This window comes from Cnephaeus nilssonii (genome assembly GCF_951640355.1).
Source record: "Cnephaeus nilssonii genome assembly, chromosome: 6".
Classification (NCBI taxonomy): Eukaryota; Metazoa; Chordata; class Mammalia; order Chiroptera; family Vespertilionidae; genus Cnephaeus; species Cnephaeus nilssonii.
In genome coordinates this window covers 34,702,299-34,714,383 of record NC_137077.1, presented here as the reverse complement: position 1 = coordinate 34,714,383, position 12,085 = coordinate 34,702,299, and the positions used below count along the sequence as shown (strand labels likewise).

The 12,085-nt window shown below is 39.2% G+C and overlaps 1 protein-coding gene across 7 annotated transcripts in view; it reads right to left on the bottom strand.

Annotated features, from left to right (window-relative positions):
* Positions 1-12,085, bottom strand: part of PPFIBP1 (PPFIA binding protein 1) — a 166,368-nt gene that overhangs the window by 35,863 nt on the left and 118,420 nt on the right. For 6 of the 7 annotated variants that reach the window (XM_079774973.1, XM_079774974.1, XM_079774979.1 and 3 more), the window contains exons 5-8: positions 7,831-7,917; positions 6,699-6,812; positions 5,704-5,835; positions 1,355-1,447 (exon numbers count right to left, since the gene is read on the bottom strand). In XM_079774973.1, the coding sequence (XP_079631099.1) occupies positions 1,355-1,447; positions 5,704-5,835; positions 6,699-6,812; positions 7,831-7,917 (426 nt within the window). Of the gene's footprint in view, positions 1-937; positions 1,031-1,354; positions 1,448-5,703; positions 5,836-6,698; positions 6,813-7,830; positions 7,918-12,085 lie in introns of all 7 variants that reach the window. The other variant, XM_079774977.1, reaches the window with a different exon arrangement.

The following is a 12,085-nucleotide window of genomic DNA, read 5'->3' as shown; positions in this document are numbered from 1 at the left end:
CAGGTGATGCACAACTTTAGCTAGATGTTGGGACTGAATATTTATCCTCATTACTAAGATAACAGAACAGAATCTCCTACAACCATGCAAAAAAAAAAAAAAGATTTAGAAAACGAATTTTAATTCTTCTTTTGTAAATCTACATGACTATTAAGGATCCCATATTCAATGTTCTACCTATTTACTAATGTTTTCACTTTCAGTTTTATTTTGGGAAAGAGCTTTAGCAAATTCAGTTTTGCTGGCTGTAGGTAACGCTGAAAATAATCCTAGGTGAAGCTTAGAAATGCACCTTTATTTTTAATTTAATTTTATATTCATAAAATAATTTTATTTTCAAACATTTTATTTTCAGTCTTCTCTAGAGATATAGATTACATTTAGTACTATGAGAAGGTGTAACTCTCCAATGAAGCTAAGAAGTTTTTACTTATGGAAGGAGTGAATATCAAGCACAAGAAATTTTCAGAAGCCCTGGCAAGGAGTGCGACCCTGTTCTTACTGCGCTTATTCTCAGCAGTAATTTCCATTCGCTGCCATAATAGTTAACTGCTGAGTACATTTACCTTCAAGAAAATCCCAAAGGAAAAAAGCAATGTCTACTATTGGTACATAACAGAATTCTTTCACAGGTGAACTTGTTATCATTATTTTGCCAAGCCTGGATCTCAGAGAGCCTAACAGAGTAAGATTTCGTTTACAAACAAACACTTTCATTTACCTGTTTATTATTTTTTACTAATTATTTCATAGGTTTCTAAAAACAAATTAAAGATCACACTGTCCCTTTAATTAGCTTTAAATGTGTGTGTTTTTAAAAAATAGGCAGCACACGGACAAAATAAATGCACACACCACTAAAAACACCATCACAGCAAAACAACACAAGCCAGAAAGCAACAAGCCATGGACCCACATTCCCCAATGTCTACCGCACCTTCAGGGACTCCCATTTTTGTTCCATCCGCTGCTTTTCATACTGCATCTGACCCACCTTGATTTTCATGCTAGAAAGTTTGGCCATTAAGGACTGGTAGAGAGACAGAGGAGTAAAAGAAAACTACAGATAGAAAAAGATAAGCTAAATAACCAAGAAAACAGTATCAGTTTACACAGGAGGTTAAATAATTAAGAGAAATGACAGGTAATATGTTCTATCAGATTAGTTAAGCCCTGGTTTTTATTCAGAATAGTGCTTAAAACAAGAAGGCCTCCAGCTCAGAGAAAAAGTTCACTTGCAAAATACCTTCTTTATCATATACTGAGTGGAAAACACATTGCATCTATATATTAGTCATCATAGATAAGCAATGGAGCCATTTGTTTAAAAATTGTTGTCATTGAGAAAACTTACTTTGGTTGATTTCAGTTTTTTTTCATACTGAAGCCTTTCACTGTCCATTTCACTGATTCTTAACCTCAAGTCATTGATCTCCTGCATCAGCCCCTGTCCAGAAAGAAACAGGGAAATACATTAGGAAAGCGGTAATACACTTCAACATACCGACATGGCAGCTTGGAAATCTTAAATCCACAATCCCTTAGATCAGACAAATAAAAACAGTGTTCCTCCTTGAGAACTATCTTTCCACTTAAAACACTGTTTTAAATTCCTAATTCCACTGTCTTACAATGATGAGATCATGAAAATAACAGGAACTAATTTTTATTAAGGGGCAGCTAATAACTTACTATCATTGATCAGACTAAAATTTTTCTAGACTAAAATTCACTATATAAACTTTCACTTTTAAAATAAACCAGATAAATTTTCTTTAGTAAAACCAATTACTTTTCAGGGTATTTTCAGTGATATAGTAGATGTTTATAAAAATATTTTTATCATTTCTTTATTTGTCTATAAAGTACAGACCACCCATCAACCCAGTCTGGGAGAATGGAGTGAAATTTAAACCAAAGAACCTTTAAACCAAAGATTCTCAACCTGAGGATGGATGAGGGCCCTGTCATTTAAAAATATATCCAGTGTCATAATGGATTTTTATATTTGGAAAATGAAAAAGATAACAATCCTAATGTCTTCATAATACAAATACAGTATAGTCAGATACCTTTTCTACTACCACCTTTATAAAAAACTTATATGCTTGTCCAATTTGGATAAATATTGTGAGAAATAGTGATATACTTTTTTGTTCAGAGCCCAGAGAGTAGGACAATTAATTGAGAATGCTAAATAGCAACTCTTCCTCCCCCTATCCCCCCCCCCAAAAAAAGGGCTCAAATACTCTGTGAAGGAGATTATTTTTTTTACTATAAGCCACGAAGCCCATGGTTAATGTGTTTTTGTTCCTCTCTTTTACGAGACATTTATTACTGAGTCACAAATTCATGAATGACACAACAGAATTATACAAGAATGCCATAAAAAAAAAATAGCCCAGCCTTTGTGGCTCAGTTGGTTGAGCATCATCCCATGCAACAGGAGGCCACAGGTTTGATTCCCGGTCAGGGCACAGGCCCAGGTTGTGGGCTTGATCCCCAGTGCGGGGTGTACAGGAGGCAGCTGGTTGGTGTTTCTCTCTCATAGATGTTTCTATCTCTCCCTCTCCTTCCTCTCTCTGAAATTAATAAAAACAAATTTTAAAAAATAGAACAATGCTATAAGAAGAAAAACTTAATTAAAGAGGAATTACTCTAAACTTCTACGTATAATCTCACAAAGGCTAGGAAAAGGGATGCTACAATCAAATACACTTTCCAGAAAACTCACAGGCTTTTAAAGTGTTCCCGTTTTAAAGCATTTCTTGTAAAATGGGGAAAAGTATTACCCAGCATTATCATATAATAATTACTTATTAATATTATTAATAAAATGTTTCAATAAGAGGGTGTCTATTTTCTCCTTTTGTGAATGAGGACAAGAACTATTTGACAACATGTAATAACATTTTAGTTTGTGATTCCTAATCTATAAACTCAGAATTCAAGTTCAGAAAAAAGTCAGTTTCTCCCACTTATTATCTCCCATTTATCAATAATCCTTGCATAATATGAGTTCTCAGTGATATCCCCTCATCAATCTGGTCTTTTTAATATATATTTACCCACTTTCTCATTGATAAGAAACAGCTTTGAATTCCTGTTAGGTACTGTATGCATTTACCACTTCATTTAGAAATATCAGCAATTTGCAAAGAAGAAGAAACAATGGAAGAAAATAGAATTATAAATTGAGACAATTTTTCTATTTAAAACAAACAAGCAAGTAAACAAACAAACACAAAACTACCCAATTATCTTTTGTGGCAACACTGGCCATATATCTTCCCATGATAACTCAAGCTGGGTAATCTGAAATTAGCTCCTTAATATAAAACTTTAGAAAGTGATATACAAATGATTTCCAACTAATATCTTACCATAAGTTCAGTCCTTTTTAAAAAGAAAATCCCTGTTACCATCCCCTTTTCCCTTCTAGAGAACTCTTTTGGACTTCAACAAAAATTCAGTTTCTGCCATCTGTGCTGTGACCAGAAGGGGGCACTGTGGAACGATGTTAACCATCTGTCAGCAATTCCTGGGGCAGGCACATCCTCAATCATCAAGGTTTTAAGACTTTTACCCCCAATCTGCGGAAGTACCTATACTTCTTTCCCACTCCAATATATTCTTCGAACTTAATCTCCAAGTAACCCAAACTTCTAAGCCAAAGTTAAAGAATTTTGGATTTCTGAAACAGCCTGGGAAACATTTCATTTTTATCAAGGGAACAGTAATAGGGAAACGAGCATATTCAATTCAGTTTTAATTTTGAAGACTATTTTAATTATGTTCATATATAACAAAGTTTATCAAACATCCCATAATCTCTGGGAATGTTCACCCTACATTTTATCAATAGTGTTAAATATTTATTGAAAATTTTCAGGGATCGAGTTTACTGGAAGTTGATGACAGGATCACTTCGCACACGATTGAGAATGCAGCACCGGGGAAAAACAGTTTTATAAAAATGCAGACACACTCAAGAGATGTAAATACTGCTCTGGGGTCTTACCAAAAAATCATACAACATCTACTTCAATTTAGTCCTGATGTTTTGTTAATATTTCATATTCAAATTACCCACAGTCACACAGGTTAAGACATCCCCTAAACGTTGTGTATGTAGCATAGAAGGCCATCTCTCGATCCCCAAACAGTGTAACTTCTTTCCCTGCAGCACAGTGAGCTCCATACCATGCCACCTGCGGACTGAATTCTACCATTGTGTTATGAATGACAGAAGGAAAACTGTTTTTGTTTTTGTTTTTAAAAAAGCACAAGAGCAATGTTAAAGAAATTGGGTAACTTCCTAAGTTCTAAGAGCCCCAGTCTCAATCAAATGAAAAGCATGTTGCCCTAGCTGTTTTGCTCAGTGGATAGGGCATTGGCCTGCGGACTGAAGGATCCCAGGTTTGATTCTGGTCAAGGGCACATGCCTGGTTGCAGGCTCGATCCCAAGTAGTGGGTGTGCAGGAGACAGCCGATCAATGATTCTCTCTCATCATTGATGTTTCTCTCTCTCTCTCTCTCTCTCTCTCCTTTTCCCTTCCTCTCTGAAATAAATACAAATACAAATATATATATAAAATAAAATGAAAACATGCTCATACAGGTGATTGACAAAAAGCTCTACTGTTAATACATGCACCAAGTTAGGGATTTCCTTTTGTTCCCGAGGAAGTAATACATGTGACAAGATTTTCCATCATAGTTAAACCTTTGACAGACATTTTAATTTTGAAAAAGGCAATGGAGCAAACCTCACTCAATTCAAATCTATGTAAATATCTGTGTTTTCCGATGGTCTTAGGCTCTACAGCAGCAGTTCTCAACCTGTGGGTTGTGACCCACAGGTTGAGAACCGCTAGCAGGGTCGCCTAAGACCATCGGAAAACACAGATATTTACATTACGATTCATTAACAGTAGCAAAATTACAGTTATGAAGTAGCAACGAAAATAATTTTATGGTTGGGGGTCACCACAACATGAGGGACTGTATTAAAGGGTCGCGGCATTAGAAAGGTTGAGAACCACTGTTCTAAAGGCAATGAAAGAATTACTATTTCATATCAAAAGTCTGAAAACAGCCCGACTGGTGTGGTTCAGTGGCTGAGTGTTGACCTATGAACCAGGAGGACATAGTTCCATTCCTAGTCAGGGCACATGCCTGGGTTGCGGGCTAGATCTCCAGTGTGGGGCATGCAGGAGACAGCCGATCAATGATTCTCTCTCATCATTGATGTTTCTCTCTCTCTTTCCCTCTCCCTTCCTCTCCGAAATCAATGTGTTTTTTAAAAAGTCTGAAAATAAAAACTGCCTTAGCATTTAATGATAAAAAGTCAACTTAATTAAAGATTATTCTTAAAATGAAGCATAGATGGATCCACCAATGAACTCACATGCGTATATGCATAACCCAAGGATACACAGGCAATGTGGGTGGTGAAGGCTTGGAGGGGGGAGATAGGGTGGGAGAGGGCGATGATGGGAGAAACAGGGACATATGTAATACATTCAACAATTAAGATTTTTTTAAAAAGAAGCATAGATGAATGAGGGCACATGTAATTAACTGCCTCTCCCTCACACCTCCAAGGAATTTCAACTTGCTCTAGGAACATATGTGTGTGATATATACATATATACGCATATGTATGTATATGTACTTAAAGAGAGAGAGGGTGCTGCTTACCTCTGTGTCTCTGAACCTATCTTCATAATCCAATCTGTCCTTCTCGACAGCGGTCAGTTTTAACTTCAAGTTAGATATCTCAGCCATCAGATCCAACTTCTGAGTTTCTAAGGATGTCCTACTCAGAAGCTCCTATTAGAATTTAAGAGATACATTCAAAAGTTGTTTTATTACAAACAGCCACATATGAATGTGTCTCACTTATGACTGCAAAGCAGTAACTATCAAATAGAGGATTTGATGATTAATTACTAAATAGATACAATTTAGTTAACCCTCATTGAGCAGCACTAAACACATACCTGCTTATTGGGGAGATATATTACGTAGATACACACATATGTAAACCTTATATATAGTATAAAGCCTGATAAAATTGATGACGATGATAATGTTACGTGTGCCATGTGCCAGATACTATTCTGACATGTATTTAGTGGTTCAAGCCTCAAAACAACCTTATGAGGTAGAAACTCATAGGGATAATACATGATGAGGAACTCAACAGATGAGGAAGCTAAGGAACAGAGAGGTTAAAAATTTGCCAAAAGTCACACAGCATGGAAATGGCAGAGCAGGGACTCAAAACTAAGCAGTCTTGCTCCAGTGTATACTCTGTCCATTATATTATAGGTCCTCTCATATGTGAGCAACATGTGTGTGTGTGTATACAAGTTTTTTCTAATAGAGGTCATATGTGGTATTTATCTTTTTTCTTAATCAGATAAATATGCTCATGGTTGGGAGTTAGGAAACCATATGAAAGCATAAAGAAGATAATTAAAATTACCTATTTACATGAGCACATTTTTATTACATGAGCACATTTTTATTGTGTGTATGTGTTTTGAGGGCCTGCTACCCTAGGTTTTTACCTAAAATATGCCAGTGTAAGTGAACTACGAAATGTACTGCTCCATCAGAGCAAACACAACAATGGAACATCTCAAACAGCTCAGCAGGAAAATCCCACAGGGGGCCAGCTTCGTACATACCTGCTGCAGCATCTCCTCTGTGGCATTCAACTTCTCTCTGTGCTCTTCAAGACAAAACTCCAAATCTCGAATCTTCTCTCCTTGCGCCTCTACCTGGTCTGTCAACACACTGACCTGCATTTAGAGCAAAACATCTCAATGGATTAGGAGGAATTTGGTCCCACTGCAAACTTTATTTCTCTAAATAGAACAAAAACGGTCACCACTCATTTGGATGTAGGGGGGGGGGGGATCTGAGAATTATTGAGACAGCAGCCCTTCACACTCCTCTATATGTGGTGATTGTTGGTCTGAGGACTCCAATACTTCAGAAAGGTCGGGCTCACTGGGGTGTACAATGCTTTATAGGTTAAAACCATTTCAACCATTTATGAGAGGGAGCACGCATACAGATTAGCTTTTAGGGGGGTTGGGGTGAGGTGAGGGTATAGGAGGTAGTATTAGAGATTAAGAGAGAAAATGGAGTTAACTTTTGGAGGAGAAGTTATCAAGGACTACTCAAGTTTGATACTTCAGGAGGAATAAAGAAAATAACCCAGAGAATTCAAATTCCATGAGATCTTTCATGATCACATTATCCACACATGTGTTCAAAGCCATGATCACATTATTGTGATCATGGCTTTGAACACATGCCGGCCTGGTCGCCCCACGCAGCCTGCTGTTCAGTCATTTGGTCGTCCCTCACTAACACCCCTGCTGGCCTGGTCACCCCACGCAGCCTGCTTGTTCAGTCGTTTGGTAATCCCTCACTAACACCCCTGCTGGCCTGGTCATAGGCAGCCATCTTGTGAGGGTGTAAGGGTTAATTTGCATATTACCTCTTTATTATATAGGATATATAGTATCAAATCAGAATTTCTGGTATATATTAAAAAATCAGATCAGATGACTGTGCCGGTCATCAGACTGGCCCTGGAAGAGTGTGGCGGATTAAGGGCTGCTCATGCTAGACTGGGTATGCACACCCTTGTTCTGCCACAGTCCTCACCACTCCCTACTGAGCACAGATGGCCTGCTGCACTTAGATCTATCAGCAACCTGGCTCCTGTAAGCACCTGAACTTGCCATGCCAGCTTTAGTCTTTGTAAATATGTCATGAGGAACAAACAGCATTTAAAAAATCACTTGCCTGAAGGACGAGGGATTCTTTATCATTTTCTAACCGCGCTAGCCTTTCTTGATACACATCTCCGTTCCCAGGTAGGTGTCCATTTGTCTGAAAAGAAAGTAATTAGGGTGAGTCTGGTCCTCTTTCCGTTTGAACCACTGTAGGTAAATAAAAATTTGCATCTGTTTTTAATTCAAGAAATCTGAACTGAATTTAGTACAGCTGTGATTGACGGCCATGAACAGGAAATACAAGAATAAAACTTGGTTCATTTACCTCAAAATAGGTACGACAGGCACGTTAAGGCATGTTTTACCAAACTACACAACTTCTCATCAAGCAGAAAATAATGAGCTAAAAGGAACAGTGGCTAAAAGGAACAGTCACTGTGAAGTGGGGGCACAACTGGGGCCCACGAAGCTTTGCGAGTGTGTGGTTGGGCATAAAACCCCTATTTCTCCCGAATGCTCAATGCCACTAATTCTGAGTGGAGATACTGGGAGTGACCTGGGATGCCCTCTCATTCCTCCCTTCTCCCCGCTAAGTCCCAAATGCAGGACTGCAAATGCCTCCCATTAAATGGGAGACAACAGGGGTAACTTACAGGCTTCTTCCAGCTACTCAAGTCTCCAAATCACAGGACAAACCCCTCCTTCCTCTTTGAAGCCTTTCTCTCTCCCCCAAAACTTAAACTCTCAGTACGCAAGGACCCCGCCCCCCTCTCTGGCAGCCCTGACCAGCCGAGCTCATTGGAGATTTATCACTTTCCTTCTTAAATTTCCTAACTTCTCATGAGCTTGCTTGTTTCTATAACGCCATGGAAGCTCCAGGGCAGAGCCTATACAAGGCATCATGTTGAAACCTCCATAGCACCTGGCCCAGGGCTCTGCTTAGACCAATGCTCACTCTTTTTTCTCCCTGCAAACCCCTCCCACCTTTTTAAAATATATATATATATATATATTTATTGATTTCAGAGAGGAAGGGAGAGGAAGAGAGAGACAGAAACATCAATGATGAGAGAGAATCACTGATTGGCTGCCTCCTGCATGCTCCACACTGGGCGCTGAGCCCGCAACCCGGGCACGTGCCCTTGGCCGGAATTGAACCTGGGACCCTTCAGTCCTTAGACTGACACTCTATCCACTGAGCCAAACAGGTTAGGGCCCTCCCCGCCACTCTTTATCAGACTTGGGCATATTCCTGTATGGCCTAAATGCTAAAGTATAGATTGGGAAAGGAAGTGAGATTTTTTTTCTCAGTCATCTTACAGATGCAAGGCTTTACCGAGACACATGAAAAGGCTGACAGAGAGCCGATAACATAAAAATGTCATTTTGAAACACAGTCGTGTGTGTGCTGTGTCCTTGTTATCTCATTTACAGAGTTCACAACCATATAATATGTAATCCCAATAGAATGTCCTGATTCCTCTTTCAAAGACAACAGAAATAAAAGCCAGTGGAGTCCAAAATGGTTAGACAAAGCCATCCAGAGTCCAATCAAAACAGCAAATGACAACTTACGAGTTAGAATCAGAGTAAATATAAACTGTACTTCCTTACCACCCAGCTCACATCTGATGTGACATCCATTATTTTTCCAGAATTAACTGGTAGTCATGCAGTTTCCAGTATAAATTCTGGGAATAACCCAAGTTATATGTTGAAAAAAAACACACAACACCAAAAGGAGCTTTAACAAAAAAGAAAATTTTAGGAGATTTCTTCTAAAATCTATGCACACTGGATATACTTCCCATGAGGCCACACAAAAAAATTGGAAAACAAATTTAGTAAGTGTGCAATGTATATTTAGAATGGATAAAATGTTTAACATCAGCTGCTTGACCACATACCTGCACCACCAGCATAATTCTGTTCATGTTGTAAACTGAAGTGCCCAGAATTAAGTGACAAGTATTACGAGGAGCCTGGTGGAGTGGCCTGGACAACTTCCATCCCCGGGGACTACTATGAAGTGAAATTTACGAAGCTTCTTGAGGACAGCTTTTTGGAAAAAAGCCAGGATGCACAATGCATGTTCTCGATCTAAGCAAGTGCCGAGACGGGCCCGCCACAGCGTTAAATCCCTCATTTTAATTAAGGATATTAGCAGGCACCTGCTTTTCAATCCCCACACAGGCAACGTTTTATAAACAAACACATTTAATTAAGTAGGAAAAAACGCTTTCTGCTCAGGGAGGGTACAAAGCCAAAGCCATCTTTCTTCTGCCTGAAGAAAATTACAGCAAGATTACAAGTATTTCTATAGCAAGTTCTAGAAGTGTTTTATGAAGCTACTGCATATAATATGGAAACAGAAAATGTTCCAAAACCAGTTCTACGGAATTATCCTAAGAGAAAAACAAATACTAAAAATTGTCTCACAATGAGAATGCTCACATTTCTCAATACTGTATTAATATTTACAAGAGCTTATAATGCCCAGGAGGATATTAGTTTTTTTAAAAAAACATGAAAAGTTAGCCTGGCTGGTATGGCTCAGTGGTTGAGTGTCGACCTATGAACCAGGAGGTCAGGGTTCAATTGCCAGTCGGTCAGGGCCCATATTCCAGTTGCAGACTCAATCCCTGGTAGGGAGCATGCAGGAGGCAACTGATCAGCTGATCAATGATTCTCTTTTCATCTTTGATGTTTCTATCTCTCTCTCCCTCTCCCTTCCTCTCTGAAATCAATAAAAATATATTTTAAAAAAAACCCACTAACACACGAAAAGTCACTATAGGAACATTAAGCCAAAGTTAAGAGCTACCACTGGACTAGTTACATACTTTTAAAACACTGTGTTGACTTACTCAAGTAGGTCAAGGTCTCTCCTATTCACACCCTTATTTATATTTCTACCCATTTTGTTACCTTTGCCTTAAAAATGTTAGAGAGAGGTAAATTCCATTAGGCAAATACCCTGCCTCCTCTATTCTTTTCCCAACTCCTGTGCTCTACCTACCAGACCACTCAAAACCTCCCCAAACACAGAATGCTCTCTCACACACTGACTGCCTTCCTTCTGCATGGACCATATTTCCCACCCTTTCTTCCTCTTTCCTCATCCCTTACGGTCCTCCTCCGCTGGGGCTTGCTGTGTGGAGTCTTCCTCGCATTACGTGCTCACTCACATGCCAGTTACAGAGTCTGGATGCATCTCCATTTCAGCAGATGTCACACTGAATGGTCTAGGTTAGAGCTGGCTCCATGCGTGTCTCTCTGCCAGCACACTTTTTTTTTTTTTAAGTGCTTAAGCGTTTAATAACCCAGGCCAATGTTCTAAATGGTTTACATAGATTATCTCCTCTCATCCTCCTAACCCTATTAGGTACACAGATTTCACAAGGTAGTGGTCTGACTCCAAATCCTATACTCTGAACTATGCAGTACTGTAAAATAGAGGTTTTATAATCTAATTTTTACGTCAACACTGTGTAGTTTTATTATGAATATATTCTTTCATTCCATTTGCTACTTAATGCTATCTTTTGAAGTTTTTATTTCTTTTCTTTTTTTTCAATTACAGCTTACATTCAGTATTATTCTGTATTAATTGCAGATGTACAGCATACTGGTTAGAAAATCATGTACTTTACACCAATACACGCTTGATTTCATGATTCTAGTTTTTAAAATTCAGTATCGAGAGAGGAAAAGGAAGGCTCAGTCCACTAAAGCTCCTTTAATGAAACATCTCTAGCTACCAAAAGAAGTATCTAACCGCAGGGTCTCTCGTGTCCTAATCAGTATTGGATCTCCACCACTGCATGCAATCATTTATTGCCTGCTCTCCACCAAACACTCTACTAGGAGGGGAGACTGAGATAAGATTTGAATCCTTCAACCATGAATATCGCCGTCCCCTTTCATTTGTGACCAACCCAATAAAGCATCTCCAGCTCTACTGTCCAGAGTCAGAGGACAGGACACCAACGGGTGGAAATCAAGCCCCAGGCAGAGGCCCTGCGCTGCCCCCGTCCTCTCCCGGACGTGACGGAAGCAGGGCGGTGAGGCTCTACCCTGACGCTGGAAATAGTCTCGGGGCAACAGCGCTGCCTTTCGGGGCGAGTGGAGCATCCCTTCCAAATGCGAGGGTCCCTGTGTACCACGGCACCCCCGACTGGGCCAGTCTTGCATACAGCCCGCTTATTTTCCCTCCTACATTTCTCATGCAGTTCAAAAGAGGAAATAAGATGGCAGGGCAATAAGGACTCTTCATTTCCCCCATTTATTATATTCTACGTATCTCACGGGTTATGATACCTGGT